The 21,381-nt window shown below is 33.7% G+C and overlaps 1 protein-coding gene across 2 annotated transcripts in view; it reads left to right on the forward strand.

Annotated features, from left to right (window-relative positions):
- LOC150095393 (suppressor of tumorigenicity 7 protein homolog) overlaps positions 1-21,381 on the forward strand; it is a 458,155-nt gene that overhangs the window by 413,200 nt on the left and 23,574 nt on the right. For both annotated transcript variants that reach the window (XM_090410726.1, XM_090410727.1), the window contains exon 13: positions 10,296-10,388. In XM_090410726.1, the coding sequence (XP_090266852.1) occupies positions 10,296-10,388 (93 nt within the window). The remainder of the gene's footprint in view (positions 1-10,295; positions 10,389-21,381) is intronic.

The raw sequence follows: 21,381 nt of genomic DNA on the forward strand, positions 1-21,381 counted from the left end.
GTTTAGTTTTTCTTCTATTGATTTTGTTTTTAGTTCTTTTAAAATGTCTTTGTTCCTTTTGTGATCGAGTAATGTGTATTTTGCAGTTCTTCTCATAAATCTCATTTCACTTGTTTTTATTCTTTGTTTATCTTGTTTGTTTATTTCCCAAATTTCACTACCATATAATAATGTGGGCACTGCTCAAGTATTGTATATCTTCAAGCGTGTTTCTTTTTGTACTATATTTGGGTTGAGTGTTCTATTTATCAGGCCTATAATCTGTAAAAACTATGAAGTTTTTAATTTTGTCTTTTTCTCCTTCATGTGATATTTCACATCCAAGATAATTGAAAATATTAATTTTATGGCTATTTTTGCCTGTTTTCATTTAGGAGTGTCCCTTCTTTAAAATACATTGGCTTTTTACTCAAGAATTCTTAGGATATTATAAGTGTATTTTAAAGGTAAACATATGCAGATTAATAGAGGATGGAATTTTGCATACCTTGTTTGAATGTTAGGATGTCTTCGTTCTCCATACTTCTGTTGTTGGCTGTTTAAAAAAAAAAAAAGGACCGAAACATGGAGGTTCGGAAAAGTGGAGGGGGTGTTTGAGGCAAGGTGGGAAGATAAATTAGAAAACCTGGGTTTTTTAAAATAATATATATATATATATATATTATTATATTTAAGGGTGCTTTTTTGGGGAAGTGGAAGGATTATATGGGAAACAGGGGCTGGGGGAAGAGCGTTAATGGGGTGCGAGCTGTTTCGTTTCTGTTATTGTCATCAGAACATTACGGGAAAAGTCTTTTTCCTGTAATGTTGGTGATACAATTATGTATCACCAACTTATGTCTATCTACAAGAATCCCTGTCTTATCCCCTTTTGTATAGGGATTTTGTTGCTTTCTATTTGTTGGTTTATAGTTTCTGTTCATTTATATATATATATATATATATATATATATATATTTTTTTTTTAACAATTCCACATATTCACTTGGTATGGATTGATTTTCTGTAGTTTCTCTTATTTGAGAAGTTTTTATGCTGTCAAAGGCTTTTTCATAATCTATAAATGCTAAACAGAGGTTTTAGATATTCTGTTGTTTTTTTTTTGTCCATGATTTGCATCAGTGCACATATATGGTCGATTGTACTAAATCCTTTTCAGAAACCAACCTGCCCTACTGGTTGTTTTAAATCTAGAATAGGTGCTATTCTGTTATTGTTTATTATTATTATTAACATGTGACCTCCATTCAGTCAGAGACTCATCATGGAAGGTACAAACTATTGCACACAACGCTCATCCAACCATGCTTTAAACTGATTCAATGTGTCTACACCCACAACACACTCAGGCAAAGCATTCCACTCACCAACTACTCTGTGCTAAGAACCTACTCCTCACTCCTCTGCTCACACCGTCTTTATACAGTTTCATTCCCTTCTCCTCACACAGCTCAACTAGCATACCATTCATGATTTTGGCTCTCCGTTGCAACTCATCATTGTCATACCTCGGCAACACACTGACATCCTTTCCTGTTACGCTGTTATCTTTCTATCTTCTCAATAGTCTCGTGATATCTCGTGACATCCTCGCATCCTTCTTATGTCCACTTAGATCATTCGTCCCTACAATCACGACTAACTCTCTTGCTCATGTCCAACGCCTTAATTATCCTACTCATTCTCCAACATGGATAGTATACATTATGGATTCTCCATATATTGCTATCCTGGAATCACTCATTGCCTCTTTTACTCTTTTTTCTTTCATTCTGTTCTTTTGCACACTTGAATTAGTTTCCATTTGATGTTTAACATCACTCCACATATTTTCATTTCATTTTTCGTATTCAATAACTGTTTCATTAAATCTTGCATTCCAGCAATTTTATTCTCTATCACTCCTGCAATTTCATTCTCTATCACTCCTGCAATCTCACTACCTCTCATTCTGCCACACCTTACTTCAGTTTCCTCATTCATACTTTCTTTCACTCCTTTATTACTGACTTTCGCTTCTACATCTTTGCATTCTTTCACTCCCTTAGTTTCTCTAGCTTTCATTTGTAAGTATTTTATACAGAACTGATAATAATCTAATTGGTCTGTAATTTTTGACTTCTTCTTTATCTCCTTTTTTATAAATTAATGTTAATATTGCATTATTCCAGATTGTAGGTATTTTCCCTTTATCAATACATAAGTTGATTAGGTTTGTTAGATGTTTTATTAATTCTTCACCAGAAATCTATATTAACTCAATTTGGATTTCACTTTAAATAACACAGACATATTGGTAAGCTTTGACATCTCCTCACTGTTTACCAATATTCCCTTAATTGATACCTTTAACACTCTTAGAAAAGTTTTTCCTCCTGACATCTTAGATCTCTTTTCCTTTGCCATCAATTCTGGTTATTTTTCTTGGAAGAACAAAATTTACAAAGAGATAGAGGGAACCACCAAGGGTCACCCCCTCATGCCAATTTTTATATTAAAAATTTTGAAAAACAAGCCATAGACTCGGCCCCTCTCAAACCTTCTGGCTAAGATGTTGGATGATTTGTTCTCTATTTGACCTCATGGCCCAGACACATTAGATTCCTTCCTCAGTCACCTCAGCATCCTACCTCCAATAATCCAGTTTATAATGGGAAAGGAAAATAACAGTTTACCCTTCCTAAACACCTTAGTTACATGCCTTCATAATAGTACACTTTCCTTCACTGTATATAGAAAACCTATGCACACAGGCAGATACATTCACAAATTCTCCCACCACCACCACCCCGCTCAACAATATGGCATTATTAAAACTCTAACCAAGAGAGCCCACAATCTTTGTTCCAGTGGAACTGTCCTTTCAACTGAACTAAACCACACACACATAACACCTTCCTCTCCAATGTCTACAGCAATTATAGTATTAAAAAAATAATTAGTTCCTCCCCTATTCTCAGGCCATCTCTTCAGAAAGAGTTCAGAAATGCCGTCACCATATCCTACATCCATGGCACATCAGAAAAAATAGCCAAGACTTTTAAAAAGTACAACCTTCACACAGCATTTAAGTCCCACTGCAAACTTGCTACCCTTATCCGTTCTACAAAAGATCAGCTCCCTTCTCTCTCAGTGCCTGGAGTTGATAAAGTACCCTGTTCCTGTAAGCTGGCAAACTTTGTACAGACAGGTAGATCAGCAACCATCCACTTAGATGAACATAAGTCATACATCTGCAACCATAACTATGGTCAGTCAGGCCTGGCTGACCATGTCTTGGATATAACCCACAGGATCTCTTGGGGAAAAAACACCATGCTCCACCACAGTAAATTCAAAAAAGAGAGACTATTTTTAGAATCTGCAACAGCTCTCAGAAATCAACCAAATCTAAATAAATACAGTTGCATCAAACTTCTGAAGATTTGGGAAACATTAATCATCAGAAATCCCATCTTACATTGTAGGCCATCTATAATCGCCCATAGAGGGTGAGCCACCTAGATAGGACTTTAGAGTCACCCATGTAGTTAGCTTAGTATTGTGCGGCATTTGTGTATATATTACATTAGTTTTTGTAATCCCTGGAGATGTCTCAGTGACTAAGACTAAATATAGGAAGTATTAATATCTGTTTTAATCATTTCCGAGTGCTGTATACAATCCATTAAGCCTCCAACATGAAAGTCCCCCATTATGATTACTCTTTTCACACCATTGTGTTTATTTGGTTATGCATTACATTGTTACTAGCAACTGATTCACCAGGTCTGTAACAATACCTCACTATGTATTTCATCTTGTTAGATTAAAGACAACATATGGCTTCAAAGTCACTGTTATTAGTATTGCAGTCATAGGTCTCAACTGTAACTGGATTCAAGTCATCCGACATAATTAGCAGCACACCCCCCCCCCCTCTTTTCCTATCCAGTCTATCCTTCCTAAAAATATTGTACCCTATGCACTCGACACCAGTTAGTATGCGTGCTTCTGATAGACAGGTCTCACTAATACCTACAATCTGAAGTCCCAATATATTAACTAAGGCAACAAAGTCTACTCCTTTGTTTCTGATCTTCTGTCATTCGTGTACAGACATAATAAATTACCTGCATGATACAGCTCGACAACTTGCAAATCTCTTTTCTTATCTGGTTCCTTACTTATGCAGACATTCTTGATCTGAACTGGATGAACACAGAATAATTTTCTCTTCGTAATCATTTCCTTAATAATAACCATTAACACAGTTACCTAACATTGTCGGTAATGTTAGGTAACTGTGATTCTCAAAGTTTCCTAACGTTATTACACACAGATTCTCACAATTCCTCCCATCAGAATTCAGTTTCCTTGACTCTCTGTGTTAGGTCTCATATCAATTAATAATTTATTAAGACTCCGATACCATACGCATTCATGTGTAGGCTGTCCCTCTTATACAAATCTGATGTTCCCTCAAACTCCCTGCACACATCCATTCCTTATACACAGCATATGCATAGAATTGTTTGCCATCATAGCCCTTCTCTGTAATTCATTTCCATCATATCTGGGTAATAAACTAATGATTTTTACTTTCTCACTCTTCAAAAAATTTATTTATCTCTACCAAAAGACAATCATGAACATCCATGGCAGGATTCGAACTTGTGGCCTGTTGGTTGTAGAGCAGATACACTAGTGTCTTGGCCAACCAAGCCAGCAATATAATTTTGTAAAATACTTTTCCAACTGTTCTCTTTCTATGATTGGTATATTTATGCATTTACAATTATTTTTTCTTTGATTTTGTATCATTCTTGATACTTGTTTCTCTGCTTCATAAATGTCATGTTCCAGTTGGTTAGCGTAACCTTCCAGTATTTTTGCTTTGAGCCTTATTTTGTTGATTTCATTTCTCATTATTTTATGCACTTCATATTTGGCTTTGATATTAGTTATACTATTAGTCTTACCTTGTAAATGTTTATTAAATGCAAATTTTTTTTTTTTTTTTTTTTCTGATAGCACTTTCATTTGAAATTGCTCTTTTACTTTGTTTTGGTAAAGTATTCTTATATTATCTTAGTGTAATAATTTCACCTTAAATTTATTTCCTTTTATTTCTTTATATTGTTTTTTCACTTTGTGTATATTTTGTTGATTTTCCCATCAGTAGTCTATACAAAACTGAAGTAATCATATTCCATTTGAGTATTACAATTGTTTCTAGTTCTTGCACGTAAGTCTCCTGCTAGTATTATTAATTCAGCTGCTGATATATTTTTTAATAGTTTTCTCTAGTATTCATAAAATTCGATTTCTGGTTTCAGTTTTCGTTCTTCACTACTATAGGCACCAGTTATATGTAGAATTTTATTTTGCAATTTTTCTTTTTATTATCAGTGTTCTTTCAGATACATATTCCCATTCTTTTATTTCATTTTGAAAATCTTCATGTATTATTATTCCTACACATAATTTGATGCTCTCCTGTTTCTTTTTTCCACTGATTAATATGTGATGTTTATTTAATTTATACTTCATTATTGTTTCTGATATTCAAGTTATTTTTACATTTTGTGTATCCAGTTTTTCAATTAGTTCTTGTTTTTGATTTAAGGGATGAATGTTCCAACTTCCAGTGTTCACTGTGTTCTTTTTCCAATGTCCTTTTCTGATTAAATTCCTCTGGATAATCTAGCTATGTTTTGTACTGTTTCTATGAGCATCTATTTTTTATAAACAGACAGACAGGTTGCTAGCCCTGCTTGCTGATGCTTTAGCTGAGCATCTTGATGTGGACTCATACCTAGGGTGTCCACACAGTTAGCTGAGTGGCTATATGCTTCGCAACCATATGCCTGGGCAGGAGTGTCCTGGGTTTGATTCTCATCGCTGACATGAGGAGCTTAAGGATATTTCTCAGACATAGCCAAGTTAGCCGGTCTTTGGTGTGGACAGCAGGATTTTTCTCCCAGTTTAACTGGGATTTTTCCTCCTGCAAGCAGGCAAACCGGCCCCGTGAACACATGAATTACAGTCAGGAATATTTAAGACCCAGCCATAGTCCTCATTTGTCAGCTATGCCGGTCCCAAGCCTGGATGAAATTTGGAAGGATAGAGATGGTGCTGCACTTCTCCGTTAAAAGGGGCCTCACGGCTGTTATATCATCATACGAATAAAAATTAAAAAAAATACCTAGGGTGGCCTTTCTGGTAGTTTACTCTGCCAGCATACATGCCTTGTTTACTCTCTCACTATGCTGAGGTGAGATTGAGAGAGAAATAAATAGCGAAGTATGAAAATACAAAATTTCAATTTCTGATACAGGATATTCAAAATAGGCACTTGAAGTTAATCTGTTAATTTCTCTACATTAAATAATAAATTGCAGAGTAGGATAATTACATGATAAAAGGTAGAAAGTTGAACATGTTTAATCCTTGAAAAATCATCAAGTAGTTTGTATAGTATATCCACTTTGGTCTGTAGGTAGGTTAATACTTTCTGAAATCTAAGGAAACTTATTGTGTTTGTAATACATTTCTTTTGTAGAAAGATGTTGCTCATTTGTGATTTTCTGTGTTTGTATTATCAATAAATAGCAGACCATTTTATATCAGTATTTAATAATTAGGATTTAAAATAATTGTGAATCGTTATGACTAATTGTTTTCAACTGGTTAATTGTTCTTTTGATAATGAATGACTGATAAATTTGGAAGTGTACTGCTTATGAGTGTAGGGGGTATGTTTATTTTTTTACTTACTTCCTCATGCCCAGAGTGTAGTTTAACTCTCTCAAATTAAAATAAAAAATAATACATTGAAACTGAATTCTTAATTAACCTTGCACACAAATTCATATTCCAGGATAACTTGTGTAACTTAACCTCATAAACTCATTTAATCTGTTAAGAGATTGAGTCTTCAACAGTTTATGACCAAATTAAAAATCTTTAATTTACAAAAAACATAAATATATACAACACCAAATCAGTTACGTAACTACACAAGCACCAGTGTATTCTTAACTACATCTTCAAAATACTATGAAAAACTACTACCCAGCTTCCCACGAGTTATCATAAACCAACAGTTATTATCCTGTATAGATAAAACTTTTGGAATTTCAGTTTGATATAGAAACTTTTATTCCTTCTTTAATTCACACAGGTGAAAGTCAAACACAAAATCTGTTCTCTATATGACAGCCACATAAGTCAAATCTTTCTTGCATCTTAAAATCATAGAACACCAAAGAAAACATATCTTGTTTTCATCCAAGATACTTTAATAACTTAATTTATTTTGTGTATAAAAGTAACAGCAAACTTCACTGCATAATTTATTAAAAACCTTGTCAACAGTTTTGTCCCTTCAGAACAACTTTGTCTTCTATGTGAAAGTTTCTGAAGAAATAACTAAAACCATATTAACTTGGAGGAAATAGTTATCAGACTGAGAATCCTATAAAAAACAAACTTTACTGGGCCCATTTCTATATGAACTGGAGTGCAATAAAGTTCCTTTCAGCTTTAACTGAAATAAATCCTACATGGATTAATAACTATAAAAACTTTACTTATCTCTCTTTTAAAGGATATCCTCTCTGTCTTCATATATTGAAGACACAGAAACTGTGGTTTTACTCCTGTATTTTTCTTTCTCTGAACAGCTGTGAATGCCTAGCAACATTCGATAATGTTCTTTGCACTTCTATGCATGGTTGGAAATGTAGCTGAGAAACTTCTTCTCCTGTCCACCACTGTGTGCCACCATTGCTGTCTTCAGCATTGTGTTTGAAACCACAAAGTTCTTTTCATAGTGCAAGGAAGTTAATTTAATTATATTTTTAAAATTAAAATAGAATAAATGTTAATAATTCTTTCAGAATTTTATGCATTGAGATAGGTAATTTAATCACTTCCAATAACATAGTGGTGACTTTTGCTTCTCTTGTAATTGACAACATTTTGTAATAGCATTTCTTAGATACAGACACTACCAGCACTTCAAAACCTGACAGCTCAATATGAAATTATAATTAATCTCTAATATCTAATGTTAATAAATTTATTTCACATTTAAGCAAGATTTCAGTAGTTAAAGTCAAAAATAACATGTTAAAACATCTTGCTCACGATATACAAAAAGTTTTTAATTTGTGGGATGTCTGAATTTTAATACAGATAACCTACAATACTGTAACTTTCTTAATTTATGTAAATATTACTAAAATAGAGTCTGCTTAATTCAGTTGGTGATGATGCTGACTAGTTGAGAAAAAAAAAAATGAACACTGAAATTTATTATATAAATTTCAGTATTCATTTAATGATATATATGCAGTTCACTATATATGGTTTTTTTAAGTGCTTTACTATGCGAGAATGGCTTACTTTATATATCAGTGACTAATTCAGCAAAGTGTTGGATTCTAATTATGTAGAAAATAGAAAAAATGTTATTTGATTCAGAATCCAACATGATTTTCCATCACAAGGGCTACGTTTGTAAATATTATTTAATGTAAATAACGTAAATTATAATTTGATATCATATAACTACCTTAATTATATCAAATATTTAATTATTTAATCAAAGAAATGTGTTAATGGTAAATAGATTCTGTATTGATTATTATTAAGCTATTTTATTTATTGTTATGTCAATATTATAGAAACTTATATTTGCAATATTAACTACGCATTTATTGAAAAGCAAATATTCTAATTATTCCTATTTGTGTATAAAGCTTAACATATGTAATGACTCAATGTAGTAGTATAGCCTTGTCTAACATTGGCGAGAATGTTTATGTTTGTCTGTTGTCATGGAGATGCGTGAAATAAACGAGCGCGAGTGGAACAGAGCGTGGGCGAAAGAGAGAATAAGAAAAATAGATAAAAAGTAAGGAGTTGGGACGGAAACTTGGAAGTGAAAGGAAGCAGGGTCATAAAATAAAGAAGTAGAAGTAAATAAAAGGTTCTTAAGGGTAGGAGTTAAGTGGATAATTTTTATAAGTGAACAAGAACTTAACAAATTTTATAGTTAGCTGAAATTGAAATCAGCAGTAATAATAGAAGGAAAATTAAAGCTACAATCGGATAAAGTAAAAAGCTGAACATTCAAGGAAGAATTCTGAATAAACCCAGCTGATCTAGTATTGCAGCTTATTTCTGATTTGCCCTAAAGAGAACCTCAAAGTGTTTTAATTAATTTATGAGTGGTAATAAGGACAGTTGAAGTGCCCTGTAATTGATGTCAAGAATTCTGAAGCGTAGTTGATAGTGCTTTAAGTATAACTGCGGATAAGTTTTGTAGATGTGTTTTTATTCTTTAAGTGTGATAAGTAAATTCCAGAAGTTTGCTCACAACATAATTGATGTTCTAGGAACCATTTCCGGTAAGGTCTATCATAGTGAATTATTAACTTTAACTGTGGAAACCCTTCTTGATTGAGAGTTGGAGATAGGAATTGTTTGAAAGATATTTTCAGCTATTAGATCCTGTAATATTTTGAACTTATAGCATGACTGAAAAATGTGTGAAAACTAATTAGATTGGATGTTCTGTTATATTCATTTAAGTGTAAAAACTTTATAACCCAGAAACTAAGAAGGTGTATGTGAAGACTTGGAAGATTGTGCTAATGTAATTAACTTGGCTTAATGTTTGACTTATTTCTATTGTTTAAAATTAGAAGTAAAATTTATGTAAGTGTTATATGACCTATATTAAATGCTTTGTTTGTTAACCTAACTGTTGTATTTGCCTGATATTCTTTTTACTGCACCGTTCACAAAAATTTGAATCTAGCGGGAATCCCAAAGAGAGAAAATAAATACTTCGGCCTGAATGAATGAAAAGACTGCTAACTAATTTTGAATTGATCCTACTATTTCATATAGACTTATCTAAGGATAGAGTGGCGCAGTATAATAGAAATTTCTCTACCCTTAGATCAGTGATCAATTCACAATTAGTTTTCCTTTATTTTATGAAAGTGACTTTTAACAAGATGGCGGATTCGAACATCAAGAGAACAACTTTACGACAATTCAGCACAAATTCAGCAAAGCAACTATATATAACAAGATGTGAAAAATTATGGCTTCTGAAATTCTTTTTACAAAGTTAATCAACATTTCATATTACTTATTTCATGAATAATGAATGCTGCAGTCTCAGAACATTAATGTATAATTGGATTAATGTACACTTAATCCCAATATTAGTTATAACTGTTTTAGTATGTTACATATCATACTTACAATGTTATAATTGGTTGTATTACTTGCAGCATTCAGAATGATTCCTTATCCTTTGGAGAAAGGCCATTTGTTTTATCCATACCCTACATGTACAGAAAGCACAGACAGAGAACTTCTCCCAGGTATAGTGTTCATTTGTATATAGCATCTGTTATTAGAATTTAAAAAAAGAAAGGAGGGAAAAAAAAAAAAGATGAACTTTTAAAATCCTAATTTGCCATAAATTACAATACAATAATTGTTGCTTCTCCCAAAATGAAAATCCAAAAAGTATGCATTAATCTTTGCAGTAATATCCAAATATTAGTTGAATACTGTTCCTAACAATGTCTATCATTGCATTTAAATTTGGTATTTATGTTCTTTAATAAATCAGTGATGACTGCATGACAGATATAATTCTCTAGACATTTATTATTATTTGACCTCCATAGTAGCAAAGGACTCATCACAGCATGTTTGTACTCTCGTGCCAAAAGATTGAGCCCCACCTTGAACACATTCACAGTTTCTGTATTCACTACACTTTTAAGCAGTGCATTCCACTCACCATAGGCCTGATTCTTCAGCTAAGCCGGTCACAAGCCCGGATAAAATTTGGGGGGATGGAGATGGTGCCATACTTCTCTGTAAAAGGGGCCTCACAGCCGTTATATCATCGTCATCATACGAATAATAAAAAAAAAATACCTGGGGTGGCCTTTCTGAACACTCTTTTAGCATCCATGCTGATATCCCATCAGTTCTTATTGCAGAATCCTTATTCAGTTTATGCAACAGCTATAGTACTTCCTCCTCGTACAGTGAAGAGGTAGTGGCAAGTTCAGTGTTGCATATATCAGGTTGATAGCTTTTAGCAAAATGGCTTGTTAGTTGAACAAACCATTTGCTAAAATGGCTTGTTCATTAGTTGAACAATCACTTCTGCAATAGTCACCTGCATACACTCTGTATTCATTAGAGTTATTTTTTAATATTCATTCTTTCTTTAACTTGCTGCGTAACAATAGAATTCTTTTGGATTGTCTTTATCTTGCAGGGCCAGTTTTTTTCGTGCTGAGACTTCTCTGTGTACTACACTTGTGACCCTTCTGGCCTGCTGCTTATAATTATCATAACTGACATCTTCCTTATGCATACAGTATTCATTCCACATCATCTTTTCCTTACGAATTAGATTACAAATCCATTTCACTCCTACTCTATTTATTCTTTAAACTCTAGGGACACATTCTGATATCACATTAAGTATTTTTTAAACACTTCCCACACACTAATGCCATGGCACAGAATATTCATCTGCTTTATCAAGTGAGTTTTTCACGTTGTTGTGATATGTAAGCAGATTGCCGAAACATGACTGTCCCTTAACCATGCTGACCATCATAAAGAAATATGCTATTATCAACCCACTTCTGAATCCTAGTCCTCACCAACTTCTCTAATACGTTAACTTCACACGTGCGTGCACACACACATACACAGATTGGCCTATAATTTGTAGCCTTATTCTTACCCCCCCCCCCCTTTCTGAGGTGTAGTACTTTTTCCTCTTCCATTTCTTTGGGACCTACCCTGTTGCAAGACTCATGTTAAATAGTTGCACCAAAGGTGCCATTAATTCCTTAGGGCATTCCCTCAAGACACAGTGATATACTGTCAAATCCTACTACCGACTCAGTCACTCCTCCAGCTTCTCCTGATGTTGCTTTCACGAGGATGAAATACACTTATAAACTGATCATTGAATAATTCTCTGCATTGGTTGCCAGTGTCATCAAATGGCATCATCCTCCATAGTCATTTTCCTTTCTACTTGCAACATATCAAAAGAACTCACTAGTATTTTTCTTAGCTTGATTGGCTAATTTCCTCTCATACTCCGCTTTTGCTGCCTTTACCAACTAAATTACCTTCCTGGCCTGCTCTGTACTCTTCATGCAAATGATCATTATCAACATTCATCTTGTGGTTGCCTCCACTGTTCCTTTTTCTTCCAGATTCCAATCTTATCTCTTCATTCATCCATTATATTCCTACCTTGTTTAGCCTTTTCACTTTTGGAATACACTCACACATTGCTTCTGTTAAATAGCTCTTGATCAATGCCAGCACAGTATCTATATCCTTCCCACTCAACTCCTCTTTCCTCACTATAATTCTTGGTTGTTTCCTAAGCTTTCCATAATCACCAGTCCTGTAGTTCCACATATATCCCTTCTTTATAGATGGTCTCATGTGACAGACTGCTACCTATGTGATCACCTCGTGTCACTCTCCCCCCCCCCCCAACTGGGGGAAGATTTGACATTCCATTCATGATCGTAGGTTGTATTTCTTTAAGGACCTTGCTATTTTTTCTGGTTCTTAAAAAAGTACAACCTCCACACAGCTTTAAAGCCCCACCATGAACTTACTATCCTTATCCATTCCACCAAAGATCAGCTCCCTCCTCTCTCAGTGCCTGGTGTATATACAGTATCCTGTTCCTGCAAGCTGGCTTACTTCAGATATACAGGCAAATCAGCAACCATCCATTTAGAAGAACACATACATGTATCATACATCTGCAATCATGTATGATGCTATTATCAACCCACTATGGTCTTTCTGGCCTTGCAGACCATGTTTTGGATATAACACATGGGATCTCATGAAGAAAAACCACCATGCTCCACCATAGTAAATTCCAAAAAAGAAAGACTTTTTTTTTAGAATATGCGGCAGCACTCAGAAATCAACCGAATCTAACTAAATACGGTTGCATAAAACTTCCCCAAATTTGGAAGTATTAATTATCAAAGATCCCACGTTACATCCTAGGCCACCTGCAAACGCCCATAGAGGGTGCCCCACCTAGATAGGACTTTAGAGTCACCCACATTTCATTTAGTAGTGTGTTGTAACAAAAGTTCTTTGTAATGACTGAGATGAAATATTGAAGCATTAAAATTAGTTTTAATCCTTTCTCAGTGCTGAAAATATTTCATTAAACTTCCTAAATGAAATTAATATTATATTATGGCATGCCATATAAAATTACCAGCTTAGTTAAGAAAATTTATGAAAAACATAAAATACAAATTATATAGAATGGAGAACTTTCAGAAAAGTCTGGAATTAAAACAGGAGTTAGACAGGGCTGCATTCTCCTCACAGTATTTCTTATCATTGCATATTGGCTTTGAGAAATGCAGTGAAGAGCACAAAGGAAATACAGTTTAATCTAATAAAACAGCTACATGATATGTGTATTTTGCAGATGAAATATGTTCATTGGCACATACACAACACCAAAGATAAAAATGATAAAACTGAAGTGTTGACTGCCAGAATAAAAAGTAAATAAAATGTAAACAAAAATAATGAAAATAACTAACAAACAAAAAGAAAACAGTACTGGACATTCCAATTTTAGAAACAGTGGATAACTCTAATTATCTATGATAAGTAATAAATAAACTGGGAGGAGCGGAGAAAGTTATAAAATTGAAGATACAGAGAGCACAGAAAATTTTTAACATGTTAGAGAAATTATGAAGATTGAAGGAAATTAGTTTAAAAAACAAAATGAGATTATTTAATACAAATATTAAGTCAGTTTTACTCGATGCATCAGCGACAACAACAAAAGCAATTAGGAAACAACAAAATTTTGTATATGTTTAAGAAAAAATTCACAAATAAAATGCTCAAAAAAGATATCCAATAAAGAATTATGATAGAAAACTAAACAAACAAACAAAAAAAAGTGATGTAGGATATCTGTCTGTGAAAATGGAGATGAATAGGATCTGTCCTAAGAGCAGGATATAATTGAATTTCATATTGAAAAGAAGAATATGTAAGAAAGTTCTAAAGAGAATAAAAGTTGAGCAGCTCTCAGATGTGAACTGTAGACTAAAATACACAAATATTATTCAAGAAAAAATGAAACAGTTTGAGAACAGGAACTAAACCTGATTGATTCAGGCAGAGAGGTATGTGGTGAGGTTGTGTGCAAAGATAGAAAAATCAGAACTCCATGGTAGACACAGGAAGTTAAAGAGGCAGTGAAGGAAAAGAAGAAAGCATATCAAAAGTTCCTGGCAAATAAGTCAGCTTGTGCTCTTAGAGCAGTATTTCTCAAAGTGTGGTATGCATACCCCCGGGGGTATGCGAAAGGTCCTCAGAGGGTATATGGCAATTTTTGGTTATGCATCATTAACGCATGGAATCATATTTCTCAACAAATAGTGCAATTAGACAATTCTGTCTAATTAAAAATTCCCGTCGTGAATGTGTTAAAACTAAGAAATATATAGTGAATGTGTTTCAGATGTTATGGAATTCAGTTGAAGAGAATTAGCATTTCAACTCAACTGTTGAAATGCTAATTTGTCTTTGGTTTGTGCGATCTTTTGTTAATACCACAATAATCATTGTGCACCTCTTCATAGCTGCTCTACGTATCTCAAGTCTTGTAAATTACTGGTAATTTTTGCTTGAAATAATGGAAAAGAAGATGAAGCTATTTGGATAGATGACTTTGACGATGCACACAAGGAAACCATTCTTGATGCCTGAAATAGCGATAGCGAGTAGGAGTTTCTTGGTAAGTCACACGGTTTGCATTTTTTTTCCCCCTGAAAACTTTAGTTTCTGAAAATCCCCACATGTATTTTGCACCACGATTTTTTATCTTTAATTTTGGGAAAAAAAGTGAGAGTTATATTCGAATAAATACAGCAATTTTTTTAGCTTTCAAATTCTTAAGTATGGATCTTTGGTTAAAGACTGGATTTATAAAATGCGCAAAAGAGAGCAATTTAGCAAATACAAGCAGCTGTAAGCAACAAGAAAACGTTTATATTGTATCTGGATAAAATTGATAAGGGTGTGTTGTCTGACATCTCTAGAGAACCAACTAGGAAGAAGATGAAAAATCTTCGTAAGTATGATATGAATTACTTGAAATGTGGAAATTCATGGAAGGGAAATGAAAATATAATTCCAAATTTTGTTCTGTTAAAAATAAATCGTATTTTTTTGTTTACATGAACATATAAATTCAAATAAAATAGACATTTACAATGAAATATACTTTGTTTATTTATTATTTGATAAGGGGATAGTTGGTAATAGTGAAAATTTAAGAAGGGTTATGTGGATATCTGAAGTTTCAGAAACACTGCCTTAGAGAATACTGAGACAAATGTAAGAAAGCTAAACATTGTGTAAAACTGACTAAACAAAAGTCATGGGAGGACTTCGGTAAGAACATAGAAAATAAATATCAAGAAGGTAGCAAGATATTCTGGAAGTTCTTGAAGAAGCTCAGAAATGGAGGAAAGAGTGCTGTAAAAGGAATTAGAGATGATAAAGGTGACATGAAAACAAGAGAAAAAGATATCCTTGAAGTTTGGAGTAATTACTTTGAAAAACTGCTAAATGAAACAAGCAGTGATGACAGCATAGTGGTAAAAAACACTGACCAGGTATGCAGTCAGCAATACATATCCATACTTGAAGTAGAAAAAGTCATCAAAAGCCTGAAATGTGGAAAGGCAGCAGGAGTAGATGATATTTGACCAGAAATGCTCAAATATGGAAGTATAAAAGTCGTACAGTTGCTGCACTGCATAGTTCAGAAAGCCTGGACAGAGGGACAAATTCCCAATGATTGGAGCAGAGCTCTAATAGTACCCATATATAAAAAGGGAAATAAAATTGAATGTGAGAATTACAGAGGTATTTCCCTACTGAGTGTTCCTGGCAAGATATATGCAAGTATACTTGAGAAACGGATGAGAAGAATTGTAGAAGAAAAGCTTAGTGAAGAACAAGCTGGATTCATGCCAAATAGAGGCTGTCAGGATCATATTTTCACTTTATGACAGATAGTTGAGAAATCATGGGAATATAACAAAGATCTGTATTTAAGTTTTGTAGATATGGAAAAGGCATATGACAAGTTGCCAAGAGAGAAGCTAATCTATATGCTACAGTTATATGGTGTTAATGGGGCATTATATCAAGCAATACTTAGTCTTTATTTGAGTTGTAAGTCAGCAGATAAAATTGAAGGAAGTACGGGATGGTGGTTTAATGTTAAATCTGGTGTGAGACAAGGATGTACATTATCCCTCTCTGTTATTCATTATCTATATGCATCACGTTATGAAGAAAAGTAGTATTAAACCTGATATCAAAATTGGAGGTATTAATCTCAGCCCTTTCCTTTATGCGGATGATGTTATACTTTTGAATAAATCTTCTACAAGTCTGCAAGATTCCATGACTAAATTGAATAACTGTTGTAATAGATATGCTATGAATGTCAGCATTAAAAAGACAAAGACAATGAAAATATGCATAAACATTGAAAATATCGACTGCATTGTGAATGGAGAACTTATAGAAGAAGTAAAACATTTCAGCTACTTGGGCATGATTTTTAGTAAAGATGGTAAGTTAAATATGGAAATAGACAACAGGATCAACAAAGCTGTATGGTAGGAAGTGAACTGAATAAATTTATATGGAATAAGAGAGAAATTAGTCAAAACACTAAATTAGCTGTATACAAGACAGTGTTTATACCAATTTTAACTTATGGATCTGAGAGCTGGGTTAGAAGTAAAACACTTGACCAAAGACTATAGATTGCAGATATGAGAGTCCTGAGAAAGATTAGAGGTATGAACAGATGGCAACAATGGCAATATCATATTAAAAACAAAGATATTAAGAAAGAACTTGATATTGTTGGCATCCAGGAATGCATTAGCAGAGCTAATCTCAGGTGGTATGGTCACTTAAACAGAATGGGAGAGGAAAGATTAACAAAACAAGTGTTCTCTGCCAGGTTGGCAGGAAAAAGACCTAGAGGAAGACCAAGATATAGGTGGATTGATACAGTAAAAAGTGCCTTAGAAGACAGAAATATAAGACCTGATAATATTGGAGTCTTGACATTTAACAGACTGATTTGGAGAAAAATAATAGATAGGAAGTTAGAAATGATGTCAATTTTTCATGTAGTACTATCATATCCTGTACATCCCTTGAGGGTGTATATCAGGATTTGATGATGATGAAGAACAAAATTTCTCTGTTCTGCGTTCTTAAACTTTCATTAGCTCTCCCTTGTTTTTTTCATTACCCCGATACTGAATGCTCTCTCTGTCAGCTGTGAATCACCCATCAATCTCCTCAGCGAGCATGCACACTCCATGTAAATAGCAAACATATAATGGCTAACACATTGTTTCCGTTAACGTAAACAGAACGTCTAAACAAACCACCATAAATACTTCAACACTTAACAGTTTTATATTACAATGAAAAGAATTGAAGGTAACTTAATTAACTGAATCTAGTAAGGACATCTAAATTTCAAATGATTTACATTTCATTTTGACAATAATAATATCAGTAATGGGCCCATCGCAAGCCAATATAAGTGTTATGAAATCAAATCTAATAATGTATTAACATAGAGAGATAATTATAAAAATATTCAATATTGTAAATTATGATTATTTTTACAATATAACTCAAGGTATCGAAATCGCAAATTTCTACCATGAGTAATTGAGCATTGTAATGCAAACATTTTTCTCTCTAGGTGGGCTAAGATATATCAATTTGTACTTTGTTTCTTAATAATTCCACCAAAATCTTATTACATATTACATCATAATGAAAAAAATAAAAGTTAAAAATTACTTTTTTTTTTTCAAACTGCTTTATAAATAAAGTGCATCCATATGACGTAATCAAGAGAAGCTACTCAGATAATCCACTTCGAGTGTCATAGTGTACTTTGCTTATTTTACTTAAGGTCTTGTACTTTTTTAGACTCAAGATGTATTTATTATAAATGCATTTGAGAAATTTTATTCACTGTTTGTCTTGTAATATTATACTGAAAAGGCGCTCTACTCAGTGTTAAATCTTTTCTCCTCTCCTCCTCCATATCATCACCTAATATTCAAAATAATGTGGAAAAATTTGTCATCCTTTCAATGTTATTATTTAAAATATACACTTTTCTCTTGTCAGAGTGGGAGTTTTAAGAAAATATTGATGTGAAGTCATCCAATTTTTTTGGATATTGTTTGAGCTACAGTAGCCTACAGTTTCATAGAACAGAATGCCAATCTGCAAGCAAAACATTGAGTTTTATTTTGTGTTAGGTGGTAGTTTTACTTCTAAGACAAAGTCCTAGAGCCCTGACAAATTATAAACTGTTATAACTTTGTTATATGCCTTTTTTATGTTGCTCCCACCCACAAAAGGCTATTTGTAAACCTATAATACATTTTGTATCATGGATGGGCTAGGGATTTTTTTTTTTTTTTTTTTTTTTTTTTTTTTTTTTTTTTTTTTTTTGTAAAATCCAGAAACCTTGCTCTAGAGACCAAACATGGAACTTTTTCAAGGCCCCCAATAAGTGGAGTGGTAGTCTCATACTGATTATCCATACAACTCTCTTGCAGGCTTCCAATGATTCATCTATTCTTGGGACATTAAATTAAGAAATATAAACATGTTAACACAATAATATTTTAATATTTGCCAAATATTTCAGTCTGAAATTAACAGACTCCACAGTGGCTTGATAGGAACAGTTTTTACAAGGTGGAATACAAACAATTGATCATTCAAAAGTAGAACAAGCCGCATGATGTTACATTGCTAAACACTAAAGCGAGGTAAATTTCATCAGAGTGATGAATAAATTATAGGTATTAACTCACACTTTCATATAATAATCTTAAATTATAAATTCAATTAAAGATAACATTAGACTAATGTAGGAATTAGGTCTCAATTTAAAAAAAAAACACCTAGTGTGTTATCCGGATTAAACTTTCCCATATTTTTGACAAGGATAGGTAATCATTTTGATTCAAGTAAGGCCTCAGCACATTCTAATTTATAGCAACATCTGTGTAGAAGGAGAGTCCTGGACCAGAGAATGTTGTGACTTGTCTCTATCCCATGCTGCGCCAATCCAAACTTACCAGATTTGTTGTGAAAAATGTACATTTGATGTTCTTGCATTCTTTTTTCTATAGAGCGCCAGTTTGTCCAAAGTACAACAGATTGCAGTTACAAGGAATTGGATATACACCAGGCAGCGAAATAGTTGAGCATTTATCTTTAGAAGATGGGGAAATATGTGGATATTTTGTTAATAGAGATATAAGTGGCTGTTAAATCATATTTCTTCAGAATTCTTGAAATTGGTTCTGAGATTTGGAAATATATGGAATTGGAACTCGACATATTGATTCTTTGTCGTTCTGGATAGGACTGTAGGAAATGAACAGATGTTGTGCAGTCTTTTCGGAGAAGCCATTTCATTTGATAGTTGAAAGTTCTTTTTGTAATTCGTGGGGAATTGAGCAATTAATTCTAGCTCGTCGAATGAAAAATTTTAGAATTTTTTTTTTTTTTTTTTTTTTTTTTTTAAGTATGATGGGTAGATTGTTTGAGAATGTAACATCCAGTAAAAGTGGGTTTTCCGTAAACTGTTGTTGTCAGAATACCTGAAGGTGAGCGGATGAGAAGGATGTCTAAAAAGGATAACTTGTTGTCTTTTTAAATCTCCATGGTAAACTTAATATGAGGGTGTAGAGAATTGATTTTGGCTAAAAAGGAAGGTAAGGAATCTCTGTTGTGAGGCCATGCTGAAAAATGTCATCTATATATCTAACCCAAATGGTTGATTGAGGGCATATAGATGAAAAACTGATGTCTTCTAGATGTTCCGAATAAAAGTTGAGTAGAGCAGGTGAAAGTGGGCTTCCCATGGCCGTTCTTTCCACTTGGTTGTAGAATTTATTTTGATACAAGAAATATCCAGAGTGTATTATGAAATCGAATAATTTTATGACTTCTTGTGGGAAGTCCCAGATAATTGGTCGTCAACATGTCCGGTTGCCCTTTAACGAGTAGTGAAATACTCATCCTCTCAAAAGGACATGATTTTGCTATAGTCCCTAAAAAGATTCCTTATTTAGATTTCCTGGTTAACATTAAACGGAACCTAAGTCACCTCTCCAGTGAAAAGGCTAATTCTCTCCACCTAGAAGTTGCTTCTACACTACTTAAAGCCAAGCTTCCTCCTTCCAACATATCTCCTTCTGAAAAGAAAGCACTATATTCCTTAAGAAACAACAGTCACCTTGTTATCACTAAAGCAGACAAAGGAAAAGCGACAGTAATTATAGATTCCTAAAATTACAGAAGAAAAATTTCTCTTTTACTTCGAGATCGCTCAACATACCAAGAACTTGATCATGAACCCACCAACAGGCAACTGAAGAAATTAAATTCCCTTCTTGATGAGGTTATGAGTTTAGATGCAGACACTATAGAAAGGTTAGAAACGCATTTTGCAAGCCTCCGAGATTTTATGGTCTTCCAAAAATTCGCTATAGTTGACAGTATTGATTCACCTACTTGACGCATAGCCAAATATTTAGTGAAAAAATTATTGAAAATACATAAAGATAATGTGCCATTATGTCCCATAGTGGATGGCATTGATTCCCCGACATACAAATTAGTTAAACATTTGACCAGAGTGTTCACACTATATTGGCAACACACCATCACACACAAAAAAACTCAGCCCACTTCAAAGCCAGCATAGAAAACCTTACACTCCAACATACTGACATAATGGTCAGTTTTGACATCTCATTCTTATATCCCATCAAGGAAGCCGTAGAGCTAATCCAAGCTAAATTTCCTCCCGATATCTCAGCCCTATTTCAGTTCACAATGAACTCGGGCTGTTTTTTTTGGCAGGGAAAATTCTACAAACAAATAGATAGCCATGGGTTCACCACTCTCCCCACCCTTGGCCAACTTCTTTATGGAGACTTTTGAAGAGAAAGCCTTAAACTCTGCCCCACAAAAAAAACCAACCATATGGCTTTGCTACGTTGATGATGTATTTGCTATTTGGCCACATGGCTCTGATACACTCCTCTCCTTCTTAACACACTTAAACAACCAACACCCCAGAATCAAGTTCGCCCTGGAAAAAGAGGAAAACAACAGCCTCCCTTTCCTAGACAGACTAGTCACCTGCCAGCCTGATGGAACCTTGGTTTT

The sequence above is a fragment of the Typopeltis vanoorti genome, chromosome 20 (genome assembly GCF_054136105.1).
Source record: "Typopeltis vanoorti isolate ZY-2024b chromosome 20, IOZ_Tvanoo_1.0, whole genome shotgun sequence".
NCBI classification, from domain to species: Eukaryota; Metazoa; Arthropoda; class Arachnida; order Uropygi; family Thelyphonidae; genus Typopeltis; species Typopeltis vanoorti.